General features: G+C 47.4%; 2 protein-coding genes across 2 annotated transcripts; one reads left to right on the top strand and one right to left on the bottom strand.

Annotated features, from left to right (window-relative positions):
- Positions 1–2,023: 2,023 nt before the first annotated feature.
- On the bottom strand, positions 2,024–7,680 carry LOC136504718 (TNF receptor-associated factor homolog 1a-like). The gene is made up of 10 exons (XM_066499692.1): positions 7,463–7,680; positions 6,921–7,145; positions 5,079–5,190; positions 4,007–4,095; positions 3,851–3,919; positions 3,637–3,766; positions 3,353–3,511; positions 2,897–3,260; positions 2,690–2,802; positions 2,024–2,276 (listed from the first exon to the last, which is right to left on the bottom strand). The coding sequence occupies exons 2-10, from the start codon at positions 7,093–7,095 to the stop codon at positions 2,132–2,134; spliced, it is 1,356 nt and encodes a 451-aa protein (XP_066355789.1). The 5' UTR covers positions 7,096–7,145; positions 7,463–7,680; the 3' UTR covers positions 2,024–2,131.
- Positions 7,681–12,723: 5,043 nt separating this feature from the next.
- On the top strand, positions 12,724–16,840 carry LOC136503616 (uncharacterized). The gene is made up of 2 exons (XM_066498634.1): positions 12,724–13,289; positions 16,828–16,840. The coding sequence occupies exons 1-2, from the start codon at positions 12,724–12,726 to the stop codon at positions 16,838–16,840; spliced, it is 579 nt and encodes a 192-aa protein (XP_066354731.1).
- Positions 16,841–18,658: the final 1,818 nt, after the last annotated feature.

Here is an 18,658-nt window from a genome sequence, read left to right as displayed (position 1 = left end):
CCAAAGAATTCTGGTGGGTCTATAAACCCTCTTCAAAACTATCTTTGCCTGAGTCTAAGCTCTGGTGCCTCTGCCAAGGCACACTCGGAGAATTTTGGTGAATCTAGGCATAGTAGAGCCGGTTTGGCTCCGTTTCTTCGCGTCTTCTCGTCCGAGCTTCTTCTACTTGATGTCTTGGACTTCTTGCATGTCCTCTAAGTCTTTAACAGCAGCTCATTGTCCTTTCTTAAGGTGTTGATCACTCGGTCTTCACATTGCCTTTGTCCAAGCCATCCTTGCATCTAATAGATCAAATACCTTGTATACTAGCAAAACAACATTAGTCCATTTGATCATATTGTCAGACAATCAACAAAATGAACTATATGGCCCTAGGTAGGTGCCATTTCCTTACATTCACAAATTGAGCACCTCCCCTCATGAATTTTGGTGCGTCAATCTGCCTACATCTAGAAAATACTAATGGAATTTAGTATGGGCAAATCATATCCATCTAAATCAGATTGTTCAATCTCTAGACATGAAGAAAGATCCAATTAGACCAAGGGATAAGGACAGAAAGATACTAGGACAGGAGGTTCCATATCTCGATGCCATTGGAACACTTTGTATCTTGCAAATTGCACCAGTCTAGATACTGCATTTGCAGTGAATCTACTAGCTATACATAGCGCTGTTCCAACAAAACGTCATTGGACGAGACATAAACGTATATTAAGATATATTAATGGTAGAAAAGATCTTGGATTATTCTTCTAAAGAAACTAATACCCAACTATGATTAGACATAGATATACTGATGCTGGTTATATGTCAAATCTCCATAATATACTAGATCCCAAACAGTCTTTGTATTTTTGTATGGAGAAACAACCATCTCATAAAAGTCATGTAAACATACTCTAGTGACAACCTCTACAAATCATTCTAAAATTATTACACTATATGAAGCATAACACGAATGTGTATGGCTTTGGAGAATGATTAGCCACATACAACAAAGTGGTATTGGTTCTATTAAATTGCCAAGAATTATCTACGTATAATGTTGTTTGTGTTACACATGTGTAAACATGTTAAATGAACTATAGCCAAGTGGGGAATTAACATTTTACAATAAAGTCTTGTGATATTCTTGCAGATTTATTCATGAAGTCTTTACCGCAAACTACACTCTAAAAATCTTGTTCATAGTATTAGTATGCCACGACTTCGAGACTTGTAAACACATGGGTAGATGCTCTCTAAAAATAATAACATGTACTAGCATAATATAAGGTATTTGATGAGACAATATTAACTCAAGAATGCCTTACATTTACTTATTCTCCTAAGAGTTTTTTAGGGAATATCTAAGACATGTAATGTTGAACTTGCTTGTGGGTTTTTTTTCCTAATAAAGTTTTCTCATATAAGTTTATTATACAACAATACAAATCCATAAATGTGTTATATCATTTATCCCTATTTTTTTCACTGGTTTTTTAAGAAGCTTAATGTCGTATCAACATTATTGCATCATATCTTTCATATAAGGTTTTTGGAGGATTAAATGCAATTGATTAATGTCAAGTCCTCGATCAAAAGGGATGTTAAGAACAGGAGGATGATCTCTTCCCTCCGATCGATCCATACAGATTAGTGAATATCCATCAGGATATTGTAATCACAGACGCCGCCAGCAAGGGTTACATCCGTTCAGGGATAGGCTTTACCGAGCCGACGTCATTTCATATGTATATAAACCCGATCAATCAACGGAAAAACACGCTTCAATCTTTCTTGTTCTCGTTCTTAGGCCATGTTTGGATTGCAGCTGCTAAATTTAGTCCCTCCTAAATGGTTTAATCCCATTTAATCACTTCAGAGTTGCTAGAGAGGACTAAAGCCCTTTTAGTCCCATTTAGTCATAGTGTTTGGATAAAAAATGACTAAATGAGACTAGATTTAGGAGCTCCTAGCTGAACCAAACACCCCCTTACATTAATTCTCAAAGAGTATAAACAAGATTAGAATCTAAGAATGGTGGCATGTAAGTCTATTCATGGCAAATGAGGGATTACAGCATATGGCAATAGCGTAGCATCTGATGAATTATATATTGTTGTGTTCTTTTAGAAAATATAACACTTCACATGTTCTTGCCACGCCTTTTCTTATCAGCAGCACTACGCTTTGCCTTAAGTTCAACTCCAGCTCGCTCAGATGCTTCTTCACGAATGAGTTCCTCTTGGCGCTTCAAAGCCATCGCCTCTTGGTATGCCACTTCTGTTCGGCTGTTTCAAGAGTTCCGAGACTTTAACAAAGTGGGATGAGCATGTAAAATAACCATAATTGAAGTGGGATTTGAATTATGAATTCCATCAGAAGATTTATGTTTCTCCAAGTAAAAGAATTTCAAAACATATTTTTCCAAAACCTGATGAAACAATTAGACAGAAAACAAACAGGGGCATAGAATTTCTGCAACTCTGCACTAGCATATACTCCCTCTGTGGCTTTTCTAGACACATTGCTTTTACAATGTATCCACATAGTAAATCTAGGAAAACCAAAACATCTTATAATTTGGAATGGAGGGAGTATTAAAATAAGCAACATAAAAAAGGCATGCACCTCAAGTGAGGCTGACCTAATATCTATTCATGAAGCAAAATATTGGAACAAACAACTAGAAAAGTTTGCTTACCTGAATATATGAGCTAAGGCAAAAAGTTCCAGTGTCTTCCAGCCTAGCTCTGTAAGCCGTCTATCATCACGCTCAATAGAATCTTTGTCGAACTCGTCACTTGAGTTGTCATCCTACAATAAGGGGATTTGTTAGGGATCCATCCATACAGTAGAATAAAACCCATAAAGAGATAAATTGGATAGGGGAAACATGGATGATGAATACCTTTGTGCAGTACTGTGATCCTTTATCATCTTTTGTGGGCAATGGTTGGTGTGGTAGTGTGTCCAATGCAGCTCTTTCAAGCAAAAGTATCACATCATCAGCCAAAACAAACATGTCCTGATCAATAAGCACCATCGGTGTGCTCTGAGCATCTGTCTCTGTTAGTTTAGGTATCCCCTTTTTGTTTTTGCTTTGGTATTCTAGTGCCTTAAATCCGCTATATAGTGATTCAATTACCAAGGTTGATGTAACTTCTTTCTCTATAAAGAATTGTTTCACTAGAACTTTCAATATAGTTTCAGTCTTTTCCCTTGTCATGTGCCGACGCACACTTGGATCCATTGCCAGCCAGAATCCACTGAAACTGCAATACACCAAAAAATAAAAAATAAAAAAATGGCCTGGAAATGAGACTGGTCATAAAACAATAATGCGCCGTTCATAAGTTTATCTAACCTGGACCACCCCAGTTTATCCTCAATGAACCTGCTAAGCTTCCTTCTTCTTTCATCAATAAAGCGCCGGCAAATTTGTTCCACATTTGATAGATACACTCTAATTAGTTCCCTTCGGTACTGGCCGTCAAGGGAACGAAATGGACGGTTTGTCTTCTCCCTCAAATATTATAATGCAGAAGCAGACATGGTTATGCAAAGTAAACGGATACTTCCCACAATCCCACTTGAAAATAATTGATGCTAGCATTGAATGTAAGAGTAAGATGCAAAGAAAACAGATACCTGACAACTTGAACTTGGACTTTGATGGTAAGAACATCCTCAACAATAAAGCCATCATGTAATTTTGACAGCTCCATAAACTTTTTCCACCCCCAATCATGCTCTTTCTTCCAAAACCGATGCAGTGTATCTGAAATGCTACTTTCCGTAAACTACAGTTGTAGAAGGCAAGCAAAGGCACTAGGAAAGCCAGATAGTAGTTCATTGAACTCACCAGAATACTTAGATTTCTTAGGGTCTCTATTAATTACAGCTATTGTAAATTGTGCAAAGTGATTCCATCCTGAACAAAAGCAAATCATATTGAAGATATATAGAGGAGTCACAAACTGAAGTGAGTCAAATACAATGCATCAAATTATGCATCTACCTGGGAGTAGCTTATCATGGTTGGCAACACAAAGAAAGAGTGAGAGGTGATTGCAGACATCACATCCTTGTGGGTAAATTAAGATATACCTGAAACTCAACTGATAGATCTCAAAATATGATGCAGCAAGTATCAGCCGATAAAACCAAAAGGAAATTAAAATATATAATAAAAAAGGACATAATAAACAAAAAAAGGGCAATAAAATTAAATGCATAATTTTACCATTACAATGGCTTTTCTTCTCCATGGCAGTAAATTTTCAAATAATATTGTTCGAGAAAAAATGTTAAAATTATATCAGACCAAGAAAGGCCATATAACAAACAACATATGGCACAAAATTAAAAGGGCGTACCCAGTGCAGAGAGCTCCCGCTCTGTGCGGGGTCTGGGGAATGGTGTTAGTGGCAAGCCTTACCCTCACCTGTGCAATGCGAGGAGACCGCGACTCGAACCCGGAACCTTCCGGTCACAGGCGGTAAGACTCTACCGCTTGCACCAGGCCCGCCCTTCAACATATGGCACAAAATTAAATACATAATTTTACCATTACAATAGCCTTTCTTCTCCATGCAATAAATGCAAAACCTGTAATTTTCTCCCCAAAATATGGATTGCCAATGACAAGCATTACAGCAATTACCGCTTTCATTGACCGACTACCAGCAAGTTCAAGGTCCCTGTGAGTTTGTGATACCTAATGAACCTATTTTCAATAATCAGGCAACTCACAGGGTCATCTGTGCTCAAGGCTACAGATTATTTTCAACCTAAGCTGTTCAATCACTTGTCAAATGCGTGGTCACCTTTCATAAGTTGTAGTTCAAGTAAAATATGCAATAATGCAAATAGTGGAACCTGTGCTGAATATTAAACAACTGGTTGTGTTTGCAACTTCCCTACTTAACAGCTATCCTTGTAAAGTCACTGAAAACTAACAGCCAAATCACACCCAGCAGGCAAGTAAGAAGCCCAGATACAGCATAGTAGAAACATGCTGGTAGTAGAAAAAATATAAAAAGGAGATGCCGAGATGGTGAGTCCAATTAATGCAAACAAAAAGACCATACCACTTATATCCGCCGACATCAAAGGAATTATTCCTTAGCTCACTCCTGTTGATTTGGGAGAAATTATCAATTCTCCATGTAAACTTTCCATAAAGTTCAGAAGGCCTAGGTCCTATACAATAATACAAGACAATGGAATTAACAGGTCAAGCACCAACTGATGGCAAAAACTTAAATATTGCGAATGATTCAAATGCACAAATCACACAAATCAGCTTATCAGAAATATGTAGTTCAGCAGAATATTAAAAAAGCAAAAGTAATCATCATCTCCACATAATTACAAGCTAATTTGAAGAAATAACATGTCCAACTCAGTCATGTTCACACACCATACAAGAAGCTACATATAGTTTATAATGTAAAAACCTTTTTAGAATAAGCATCGCCTAGGTCCCAGCCTTTTAGGACAGCGAATTATAATGCTAATTTGCTAAAGGTTCTTGAATGCAACAGAACAAGTTGCCAGTGTAACAAATGAAATAGGGATGCATATCTAGTATTCCAACAGTCCCTTGGAAGAGTAATGCTTCTGGTACTCTAAAAAAAGTTTAACAAATGACGCATTTCCAAGCAACTTAACTACTGAGTTACACAGAGGACCAAAAGGGAACCCCATAAGCTTTAACTATGTAACCGTAATTGATCTAAATGACTAAATATGGGGAGAAACCCCACGACCGAAAAGTCAGAACAACATCCATATGCACTCCCCCAGTCCCACTTTCTTGGACCTTCATCATAAAGGACACTTCTGGGGTGTTTGGTTGGTGGAATGATGTGGTCCATCACCATCTCACTCTCTAGTTTTTTGTTTGGTTTGTGGAATAGAATGAGTTGATCCATGACCACCCCATCCCTCACAAGCTAACAATTAGTACTAGTATGAGGAATGAGGACATTCCACCAAATTTGAGGAATGGACCAGATGCATCACTCCATCTAGATAAGTTGATTCCTCAAACCAAACACACCCTTCAGTTATCACCTTCTTAGTGCATCTCTAGCCACGCTATTCTTGCCCAAACCAAACCAGTGAATGCACATTGGTACAAGCTCCAACAATGGCCCAGGTTCATCAGGCAACTCATTATATAATAATCCTAAGCCTAAAAAAGAGCGTACCCAGTGCAGAGAGCTCCCGCTCTGTGCGGGGTCTGGGGAAGGGTGTCAGTGGCAAGCCTTACCCTCGCCTGTGCAATGCGAGGAGACCGCGACTCGAACCCGGGACCTTCCGGTCACAGGCGACAAGACTCTACCGCTTACACCAGGCCCGCCCTTCATAATAATCCTAAGCCTAATATAAGTAAAAAAAAAGGGCAGACCCAGTGCCGGAGGCTCCCACATGAGTGGGGTCTGGGAAAGAGAAAAACCGAGGCAAGCCTTCCCCCGCAAATCTGCGGAGAGGCTGCTTCGAACCCGCGACCTGGTGACTCAGTGAGACAGCTCTCACCACTGCACCAGGCCTGCCCTTCTCTAAGCCTAATATAAGTAACCCAAACAAACTGCAGTGACCTACTAAACTCCCTGAAGGTAATATATCTAAGTCGGCATCCATCTTATTGCATTTTGCAATTGTTTTTAAGACTGCCTGAGCCGCTGAATCCTACGTGGGTTTGGGTTAAGTTTTTTTAGATAATGGAACAAGGTTCCAGCCGGGTTTGGGTTTACCATAACTAAAATCAGTTTAATTAGAAGCTTTATGGAACGGTTTAATTAGGAATGGAGAGATCTAGCTGGTCTACTTAGGTCATAACATCAGAAGAAAGATTAGAAAAATCTAGCCAAAAACATTTGCAAAATAGAAACACGGACAAATGTGAGAAGAGCTAGAAAACATACCACAATCGTCATCATCAGTGTCCGAGTAAGCTGGTAAGGTGGATGGTACTCCATTCTCAACTTGCTGACTGGATCTTCTCTCAGATAGAGAATTCTCGGAATAATTCTGCTGATCACTTGGCATCTCTTCAGTTGATGAGGATCTACCATCCCCAGGATTGTAAGCGCTGGCCATTATTCTATCACTTGTGGAAGTCAGCTCTGTAGCACTCCAACTTTTCCTTCCTGCAGTGCCACGAAACTGGAATAATAAGTCTCTGTTTCAGTAGTGGACCAGAGTTAAAAAAAAAGAAGAAGAGACATCCAAAGTAAGGCTACACAATTCCAAAGGGTTTTGAGGTCTTGTGGACAGTGCGCATAATCAGTAACTAGCCAGTCTGTAGAATTCATGCTGCTAATTTCCAGAACAGAGAACTATGTTCACATGGTATCCGGAACCGGACCCCACTGATGACTAGCCCAATCCAATCCAATCCAATCTAGGCGCAAAATGAAACTGTTGTTGCGGGGAGATGAAGGAAGAACCGCGGCGCAATGCTCACCTGTCTCCTGGAATTCCCCCGATTCAGGTCGGATACAATACAACAACCGACGGGGGAGGCCGCGCCCGCGCGTCGTGCGTGCGTCCCCCACGCCCGACGGAGATCGAGAGCTCCCTCCCTCCTCCCTCCCGGTCCCGCACGAGGCGGCGGAGGGGGCGGCGCCGTGGCGGCGTACGCGTGAGCGCCTAGTCGAGGCGAACAAATCGGATCGAGTTAGGCGTAGCCGCCTAAAGCCTACTTCGTTCTCTCGTGTCAGCTGTTGAGGCTATTTATAGGAGTAAGTAGTACATAAAATTTGGCAGTTATTGTACAGCTATATATTCGGCAATTATCTACCCACATTTGGTTTTTATAATATATTATATATCTTCGTTGAATAGCGACACTTAAGTCTACCTCGTTTTAGAAATGATCTTAGAGTAACTCTAATAATATATAAATTTTAATCTCTATATATCTCTCCTGTCTCCAATAAGAAGGCATTCCATGAATTGTTTCTTTATACGTGTTTATCTGCATTGCGTTTAACGGAGAATAGCGACACCGAAGTCTACCTTGTTTTAGAAATGATCTTAGAGCAACTCCAAAAATATACAAATTTTAATCTCTATATCTCTCTCTCCTGTCTTTGATAAAGAGGCATTCGATGAATGGTTTCTTTGTATGTGTATATCTACATTGCGTTTAACGGAGAATAGCGACACACCGAAGTCTACCTTGTTTTAGAAATGATCTTAGAGCAACTCCAAAAATATATAAATTTTAATCTCTATACATCTCTCTCCTGTCTCAGATAAAAAGGCTATCTGCATTGGGTTTAACGGAGAATAGCGACACCCAAGTCTACCTGATTAGTTTTATAAATGATCTTAGAGCAACTCCAAAAATATATAAATTTTAATCTCTATATATCTCTCCTGACTCCAATATAGAGGCATACAATGAATTATTTCTTTGTATATGTTTATCTTCATTGCGTTTAACGCAGAATAGCGACACCGAAGTCCACCTTCTTAGTTTTAAAAATGATCTTAGAGCAACTCTAAAAATATATAAATTTTAATCTCTGTATATCTCTCCTATCTCCAATAAATAGGCGTTCAATGAATGGTTTCTTTGTATATGTCTCATGTCTCGAACGAAATCTCTAATTATTGTTCTTTTGATGAAGACACTCGAAAGAGTGCCACATCTGATATATCTCAAGAAAAACAAAGGCTGATAAAAAAAATTAATACTAAGACACAAAATGACCTTAAAAATAAGAGTACATCAAAGACCAAACCAATCATCTTTTTCCTTTGAATGTCCACTGCTCGCCAGAGTTTTAAGATCACATTGTGAAGACAACAACGAAAAGAGATATCTGCAAATACTCTCACCAAACAAGGCTTTGAAGACAAAAAAGAAGAAGAAGAAGAAGAAGAAGCCACTTACACGTCGATCTCACGTAATCACGGGAAGGAAAGTGAAAGAGGATTTTTTTTTTCAATCTGCAGCCTATCTCCCTCGTCTCCTGCCATCTAGGAAAAGGGGAAAGGGGACCTGATGAAGATCCCCCTATATTACGTTTTAAGGAAAAGGGGATCCGATGAAGATCCTTGTCTAAGTGTTCGAAAGGGAAAAGGGAATCTAATGGAGATGCTGTTAGGTCATTGCTTAAATGTCGAAGCAGTCCAGGGTTGCCAAAGGTAAATGCAGGCAACGCCACGTCGTGTTTCTTTCGTGCCGTCGCTCACTCAATTCTCCCCTCCGACATTATTGTTTGTCCACGTGTTTCCTCCACGCTCGATTTGGTTGGGAAACGTAAATGGAAATGCAAACGAATTCAGAAAACGTCGTAGTCAAAAGAGAGTGGGATTTGATCCCGCGAAAAATTGGGCGTAGTCGAATTTGTACTGGTCTGTAATCAGATTACGTTACAGAAGATGGAACCAAACGCCATCCTACTCTTATTGGCCTGATTTTTTGCCTTCTCCTCGCTCGGTCTTTTTTTTTTGAAACAGAAATGCAATTCCATTACTCATAGGCTGCACGCTTGGCAGCAAACAGAATTCATGATACAATCTGGGGGATGAGCCAAGATAGGATCATCATCCTCCGAACACACACACCCCAAAGCCGCTAAGCTATGCGCCACTTTGTTACAAGAACGAGGGACAGCTCTAATCAAAAACTCTAACACAGTTCAGAGAAGCAATTTCCTAGATTTCCCTGATCAACTCTCCGGCTATTGAAAGGTTCAACTGTTTTGATTCCACCGCCTGCTGGACTTGAAGGGCATCGGTTTCCAGGTGAAGTTTAGATATGCCTAAATTAATCGCTCGGTCTGGATGGGGATGAAACGAGAGGCGTGTGTTACCGCGCAAGGTTCTGTGGTTGCAGGTTGAATTCGATTGTCCACAACATATACAAATTTTAGAGAATACGACACTTGAATTCACATGTTCCAGTATGAACCTCTAAATATTGTTCCATGGAATATATACATATATATGCACCATGAAAATATGTCAACTCGGAAAGAAAAAAAAAGCATGGTACTCAAAAACTAAAATGCTTGGAAAAATAATGGGAGAAAGAATTAATTGGAGAAAAAAAAAACAAAAATATTTTTTAAAAAACTAATGGAAGCACACAAGTACACACCTTCAACCAAAAAAAAATTCTGCTCGAGCTACAACTAAAAAGAAGTCCAAGCACAATAGAAACCCTTAGCTGTTTCTATCCTGTACAAAAGACAGAAGCTTCTAAGAACCGGATCCGATTGCTGGCCAGCCAAAAGAAAAAAAAAAAGGAAACTTTGGACATATACTACATATCTTTTCCAAGCGCATCCAGACATGCAAATGAAAGAAACAAGGTTGACAAAAGATTCGAGTTCTCGAATCCAGCATGCAACATACTTCGGAGCACTACAATCTCGGTCAATCCAACAACCCAATATTGAAAAATGAAAACCATATCAGAACCCCACGAGCATCTTCTGATGTTTCTGTCAAAATAATCCCATGAATCTCAGTTATCATCGACTTGAGAGTGAAAGACAAAGCTTGGAAATGTAGTGGTGATGTCCCTGTCCAATTATAGCAATGCAAACTTGTCAGATATCTCAAGAAGGAAAGACAATGGCGATCTATACTATGAACTGACAGCATATCATATGTTGACTCTGGCAGTCCAATATAGAAACTAGAAAAGAAGCATGACGCATTTTTTTTAAGACTATTAGCCTGATGCTTCTCTGACAAGTTCTTAGACTGGTTTGCCTTCCCAAAAACTCATTAAGCTTATTTCCTAATAGAAACATAAAGAATTTCGAAGTTTGTCAACAGTAAGGCATAGTTTTTATATGAGCTACACTGAAACCCCAACAATTGCAAGCCAGTACACTGTCGTTCCGTCTATATGCAATTTGATTGAAATTGTGCAATCCTGATTTATTGCATTTCAGTTACATGCCCTCACTACACTGCTGTGTTGTTTACCTCTCCAAGATATTGAATGCTTAGCGCCAAATTGTGCATCACAAATCTTATCTTATCAATCTTCAGCTCCTTTAATTAATAAAAATGAAAATTTCTATCACCCTATTCAAGAGCAGTAATAACCCATGCATATTTGACGCCCAGGGGGGCTGGCGCCCTTGTAGAATAGAACAGAGAGATAGGGAAACACCACACACCCCCATGGGGGGGGGGGGGGGGGTGACCTTCATATATATATAGCCAATATGGCAGGATGTACATGCGTGTACATGCTTTACATAGCAGGTGCTAATCACACTGATTGTGTGGTTGCCTATTATATACTTGCCTAATATACACTTGCCTAATATATCTATCAGCCTCCCGCAGTCGAAGCGTCAGGATTCCGGATGCACAGACTGGACCGAAAATCGTCAAACAGCTGAACCGGCAAACCCTTTGTCATGATGTCAGCGAACTGAAACCGTGACGGCACATGGAGAACTCGAACCTCGCCGAGAGCCACCTTCTCACGGACGAAGTGGATGTCAATCTCGATGTGCTTGGTACGGCGGTGGTGGACCGGGTTAGTTGTCATGTAGACAGCGCTGACGTTGTCACAGTAGACAACTGTGGCGACCTTCAAGGGAACATGAAGTTCCTGAAGGAGTTGGCGAAGCCAACAGCACTCTGCAACCACGTGAGCAACAGCCCGGTACTCAGCCTCCGCACTGGACCGGGACACCGTGGTCTACCGTTTGGACGACCAGGACACCAGACTGTCGCCAAGGAAGACGCAGAAGCCTGATGTAGAGCGGCGGGAGTCTGGGCACCCTGCCCAGTCAGCATCGGAGTATGCAATCAGCTTGTCGACAGGCCCAGTGCCGATGTGGAGGCCAGCCGACAGGGTGCCCTTCACATACCGAAGGATGCGCTTGATCAGCGTGAGGTGAGCTTCGCGCGGGTCATGCATGAAGAGGCACACTTGCTGTACAGCATAGGCCAGGTCGGGGCGAGTGAGCGTCAGGTACTGGAGAGAGCCGGCGAGACTCCGGTACGCAGCGGGATCAGCGACAGGGGCGCCCGTCGAGGCAGAGAGCTTGGCACGAGAGTCAACAGGTGTCGACGTCGAGTGACACTCGGCCATGCCCGCCTTCTGAAGAAGGTCCACGGCGTACTGCCGCTGGCTGAGGAAAAGGCCGTCGGAGGAGCGAGTGACGGATATACCCAGGAAGTGATGTAGTTCCCCTAGGTCCGTCATGGCGAACTCAGAGTGAAGGCGGTCGATGATGCGTCGAAGCAGAGCGGCCGAGGAAGCCGTGAGGACGATGTCGTCGACGTACAGCAGCAAGTAGGCAGAGGAGCCGCCCTCGGTGTAGATGAAGAGGGAGGCGTCGGTGGCAGAGGCGACGAAGCCGAGCTGTCGGAGAAACGTGGCGAAGCGTTGGTGCCACGCCCGAGGGGCCTGCTTGAGGCCGTAGAGGGAGTGCTGGAGGAGGCAGACGGCGTCGGGTCGTGCCGGGTCGACGAAGCCGGGGGGCTGCTGACAATAGACCGTCTCATGTGTTAGTCGCTGAATTCTCACTCTGGGTAGTAGGAGAATTCAGCGACTAACAACTGGTATCAGAGCCGTATTATCCTGTAGCCTGAGCATCTCTTGCTCATCTTCTCTCCCAGCCCCACAACAGTCCCAGCTGTTGGCAGCAACAGCTCCTCTGGCCACTCCTGTTCACTCCTCTCCCAGCTCGTCTGAAGCAGCCCTCTCCCCACGCAGCAGCCCCCCGGTAACGCGTCATGTCTGCAGGGCAGTCTCAGCGCTCGGTCGCCTCGAGCACGCGGCGTCGGCAGGAGGCCGAACTTGCCACGGCAGAGGAACACGAGCGAGCGGCGGTAGAGACCGCTACGGTGGCGGCAAGGGCGTCGAGGCTGGCAGCGGCGGAGCTGGCAGCAGCCAGAGCGGAGGCGGAAGCAGCGGCGGCGGCGGATGCAGCGCGTGCGGCAGCAGCGGAGGTCGAGTTTCTGCGCGGCAGCGTCAGCAGCTCCGTTTGTGCTGACGACAGTGCCGACGCGGACCTCGAGCTGCTAGAGAGGGAGGCAGCGCGAGCGCGGGCGGCGCAGTGGGCAGCCGCGCACGCCCACGAGCGTGGCGGCAGCCCAGACAGGCGCGGACGCGCTGGCGGCCCTCCTGGTGGAGGCGCGCACGGCGGTGGCGCTCTTGGGGCAGCCGCGCACGTCCACGAGCGTGGCGGCAGCCCAGACAGGCGCGGACGCGCTGGCGGCGCTCCTGGTGGAGGCGCGCACAGCGGCGGCGCTCCTGGGGCAGCCGCGCACGTCCACGAGCGTGGCGGCAGCCCAGACAGGCGCGGACGCGCTGGCGGCGCTCCTGGAGGAGGCGCGCACGGCAACGGTGGCGAACGGGTCGATGGAGATCGCGGCCTTCACAGGCAGCGTGGCTCTCTCTCCCCGGATCGGTACCGTGGTTACCACGGGTTCCAGGCTGTTGTCAGGGACGTCGGCCCCGGCGGTGGGTGGCCTACCCTCACCAAGACCAACTACGTCGAGTGGGCTGCGGTGATGAGGGTAAAGCTCCAGGTGCGGCACATGTGGGAGGCAGTCCGGTACGACGACGTCGACTACGACCTAGATCGACGGGCGCTGGATGCTCTTATCGCTGCAGTCCCGCCCGAGATGCAGTTCTCGCTTACCAGCAAGCGGACTGCCAAGGAGGCTTGGGACGCCATCGCTGCGGCACGCATCAGCAGCGACCGCGCCCGCAAGTCCACACTGCAGGCACTTCGCAAGGAGTGGAAGAACCTGGCCTTCAAGCCAGGTGAGGACGTTGATGACTTTGCTCTCCGTCTCAACACTCTGTTGTAGAAGATGGTGCAGTTCGGCGACGACACCTACGGCGAGGAGAGAGCTGTCGAAAAGCTCTTCCGCTGCGTCCTCGAGAAGTACAAGCAGATGGCTCGCTCGATCGAGTCTCTGCTGGATCTCTCCACGATGTCGATCGAGGAGGCGATAGGTCGCCTCAAGGTCGTCGACAGCGATGAGCCACAGTCCCTCTCGGGGTCCATCACCACTGGCGGGAAGCTCCTTCTCACTCGGGAGCAGTGGCTTGCCAGCCAAGGTGACCGGAGGAAGGGGGAGCCTTCTTCCGCGACAGGCGGCCGCAAGCGTGGCAAGCCGCGCAAGGCGCGCAGAGACGCCCAGGCCGGGGCGCGAGGACATGCCGAGGGTGATGCCCGCGGAGGCGCCCAGGGCGGCGCCGCCGGCAGGCACAAGCCGGCACGAGACGACACCGACAACGGCGGCGAATTCACGGCGGCTGAATTCACGTCGTACTGCGCTGATGAGGGCATTCAGCGCCACTACTCCGCGCCGTACAGCCCGCAGCAGAACGGCGTCGTCGAGCGGCGCAACCAGACGGTTGTGGGGATGGCTCGGGCCCTTCTCAAGCAGAGGGGGATGCCGGCTGTCTTCTGGGGAGAGGCGGTGGTGTCGGCCGTCTACATCCTCAACCGCTCGCCTACCAAGGCGCTCGACGGCAGGACGCCGTACGAGGCTTGGCATGGGCGCAAGCCGGCGGTCTCCCACTTTCGGGTCTTCGGCTGCCTCGCGTTCGCCAAGGAGCTTGGCCACATCAGCAAGCTCGACGATAGGAGCACTCCGGAAGTGTTCATCGGCTACGCGGAGGGCTCGAAGGCCTACCGCATCCTCGACCCGAAGACACAGCGTGTGCGCACGGCGCGCGACGTTGTGTTCAACGAAGGGCGAGGATGGGCGTGGGACAAGGCGGTGGACGATGGCTCGGCTCCGACGTACGATGACTTCACTGTCGAGTACGTCCACTTCGAGGGACCTGGGGGAGTAGGCAGCTCTTCTTCGGCGAGCGCGTCTACCCCAGTCCCCGAGCCTCCACCGACCCCGGCGCCTGCTACTCCGACAGCACCACGCTCTCCAGCCAGGACCTCGGCTGCGATGAGTTCTTCGCCGGCTCCACCACAGCCGGCAACGCCACGCACTCCAGCATCGACAGGCACCTCTCCGGGCACGTCTACTCCAGCTCGTGTCGAGCACAGCCCGGTTGAGCTCGCTACTCCGCTCTCTCACGACGAGGAGCGCATCGACGCGTACTACGACGGCGAGCCATTGCGGTACCGTACGATGGAGAACCTTCTCGGCGACCAGCCGGTGCCGGGACCGGTGCCTCACGACCTGGAGGCGCAGTTGCACCTTGCGTGTGACGACGGCGAGCCACGGTCGTATGCAGAGGCCGAGAGACACGCGGCATGGCGCGCCGCGATGCAGTTGGAGATGGATGCGGTTGAGAAGAACCGCACCTGGGAGCTTGCTGACCTTCCTCGTGGTCACCGCGCGATCACCCTTAAGTGGGTGTACAAGCTGAAGAGGGATGAAGCCGACGCCATCGTCAAGCACAAGGCTCGCTTGGTGGCACGAGGTTTCGTGCAGCAGGAGGGGGTCGACTTCGACGACGCCTTTGCTCCCGTGGCACGGATGGAGTCCGTGCGACTCCTCCTTGCGCTAGCTGCCCTGGAGGGCTGGCGTGTTCATCACATGGACGTCAAGTCGGCGTTCCTTAACGGCGACTTGAAGGAGGAGGTCTACGTGCACCAGCCGCCGGGATTTGCGATCCACGGCAAGGAGGGCAAGGTACTCCGCCTGCGCAAGGCCCTCTATGGCTTGCGGCAGGCACCGAGGGCGTGTAATGCCAAGTTGGATTCCACGCTAAAGGGGATGGGCTTCGAGCAAAGCCCGCACGAGGCGGCCATCTACCGACGGGGCAATGGAGGAAATGCCCTGCTGGTGGGTGTCTACGTCGACGACTTGGTGATCACCGGCACCAAGGATGCGGAGGTGGCGGCATTCAAGGAAGAGATGAAGGCCACCTTCCAGATGAGTGACCTGGGGCCTCTCTCCTTCTACCTGGGAATCGAGGTGCACCAGGATGACTCTGGGATCACGCTTCAACAGACCGCCTACGCCAAGCGCGTCGTTGAGCTAGCTGGGCTTACCGACTGCAACCCAGCTCTCACTCCGATGGAGAAGAGGCTGAAGCTGAGCCGCGACAGCACGACGGAGGAGGTGGACGCTACGCAGTACCGGCGTCTTGTGGGGAGCCTTCGCTACCTCGCCCACACACGGCCGGACTTGGCATTCTCCGTCGGCTACGTTAGTCGGTTCATGTAGCGACCGACAACGGAGCACCAGCAGGCTGTGAAGAGGATCATCCGCTACGTTGCGGGGACTCTCGACCACGGCCTCTACTACCCGAGGTGCCTTGGGGCGGCACACTTCGTCGGGTACAGCGACAGCGACCACGCCGGCGACATCGACACCAGCAAGAGCACGAGCGGGATCCTCTTCTTCCTCGGCAAGTGCCTCGTTAGCTGTCAGTTGGTCAAGCAGCAGGTGGTGGCCCTGTCCAGCTGCGAGGCCGAGTACATAGCGGCATCCACCGCTTCGACTTGGGCGCTCTGGCTCGCTCGACTGCTTGGTGATCTCCTCGGCAGAGACACTAGAGCGGTGGAGCTCAGGGTGGACAGCAAGTCCGCTCTGGCCCTGGCAAAGAACCCCGTGTTCCACGAACGCAGCAAGCACATCCGGGTGAGGTACCACTTCATCCGAGGCTGTTTGGAGGAAGGGAGCATCAAGGCGAGCTACATCAACATCAAGAACCAGCTTGCGGACCTGCTCACCAAGCCCCTTGGGAGGATCAAGTTCCTTGAGCTCTGCTCCAGGACCGGGATGGTTCAACTCTCCCACAAGACGACGCACAAGACTTAGGGAGAAAATGATGGATAAGTCTCATGTGTGGCTGGTCTTTGTGGGGTTGTGCTGCTCACATGGTCCTTGTGGTTGTTTTTCTGTTTTTAGGACAGCATCTTAGACTAGAGGACGGCGTCTTAGAGAACAGCATCTTAGACTAGAGGACAACATATTAGATAGGACAGCATATTAGCATCTTAGACTAGCATCTTGGCATATGCTTGGCTGGCTAGCAGCCTATAAATATGTAACCCCAACCCCTCAGGTTGGTATGGCATTTGTGTGAGTTTGTGTGAGAAATAGACAAGAAAATTGCCCCAACTCCTAGTGTCATCCTCTCGATGAGAGTAAGAATTCTCCTACTACCAAGAGTGAGAATTCAGCGACTAACATCATGCAGGTGGCCATGAAGAAAGGCATTTTTCACGTCCAGCTGATGGATAGGCCACTGGCGAGAGGCCGCGGAGGAGACTGAGGACGAGCTGCTTGTCGTCGATGGTTTCGCCGATGTCCCGGAGGGCAGCGGCCTTGACCTTGAGCATCTGGCAGTATTCGTCGATCGTCGAGTCGCCCTGCTTTAGGGAGTGAAAACCCTCAAACAGGAAGACGGCCCGGGGTGCGCGGTTGGAGCGGAACAGGGCTTCGATTGCCACCCACAGCTCGCGGGCGGTCTGGTTCTCGTCGGTGATGGCCAGATCAAGAACCGAGTCGTCGACGGTGTTCAGGATCCAACCGCGGACAGTGCACTCGGCAATTGGCCACGATGGATCATCAGCAGGGGGAGCAGCAGACTCGCTGATGTGTGGGAGGAGACTGAATTTCCCACACAGAGCCTTGAAGAAGGAAGCCCACTTGGTGAAGTTGGGATGCTTCATCTCCAGAGTCACCGGGATGTGAGTCTTCACGTTGACGGCGGTGTAGGGGTGGACGAGCACAGCCTGCGGTGCCGCGGCAGCGGAGCCGTCGGCGGTGACAGACATGTCGACCAGGTGGTGTGGCGCACCGACGGGAGAAGGGTGGACGGCGGCGTCGGAGTTCAGCCGCCGGGGAAAGGTGGAGAGGAGAGAGGAGCGGAAGTAGAAGGCCGGGATCTGATTGATCACGCGGTCTGTGATACCATGTAGAATAGAACAGAGAGATAGGGAAACACCACACACCCCCATGGGGGGGGGGTGACCTTCATATATATATAGCCAATATGGCAGGATGTACATGCGTGTACATGCTTTACATAGCAGGTGCTAATCACACTGATTGTGTTGTTGCCTATTATATACTTGCCTAATATACACTTGCCTAATATATCTATCAGCCCTCATTAAATATCATGTTGCAATCTTTCTTAAATTACAAATTGCACCTAGATGCCCGACTTCGTATCCCATCCTCTCCTTTCTGTCAGAAAGAACATCTATCACTACACTACGCTTAGGCAGGGAGTGCGGGGCGCCGCTCCCTGCTGTCAATATAGCTTATTTTTCAAAAATACCTAGAATCGAATTTCCTTTCGGGAATGGATTGATTAGAAATTCTGAAGGGTCTCATCTTGCCCTTCCTTTTTTTCAGACTTAGACTAGAAGCTAGCGCTTTTTGGCATCACTTAAATATCCGACATCATCTTTTGGACAAGATCCTCTTCGATCTTCTTCAGGAATGTTTCAAAAAACCATCACAAAGATCATGTATGTAGAACACAAAGTTAAGTTTAGTTGCAATAATTCAGTTTGAAATTCATCCTAAAAAATGTCAAGAAACAAAATAGACGAGAAGTCAACCTGGCACTGTTCATCAGGTGCTGACAGTGAAACGTTTTTTTTTAATCTCAACATCAAAGATGAATTTCAAACAGAAATTTTGTGATGATTTTTTAAAACATTGCAACATGGTAGTTTACCTAAAGAGGGAGCCATATAAAATTTAAGTTAGAGCGAAGAGCATT

Source organism: Miscanthus floridulus, chromosome 14 (genome assembly GCF_019320115.1).
Source record: "Miscanthus floridulus cultivar M001 chromosome 14, ASM1932011v1, whole genome shotgun sequence".
NCBI lineage: Eukaryota > Viridiplantae > Streptophyta > Magnoliopsida > Poales > Poaceae > Miscanthus > Miscanthus floridulus.
This window is presented reverse-complemented; position numbering and strand designations above follow the sequence as displayed.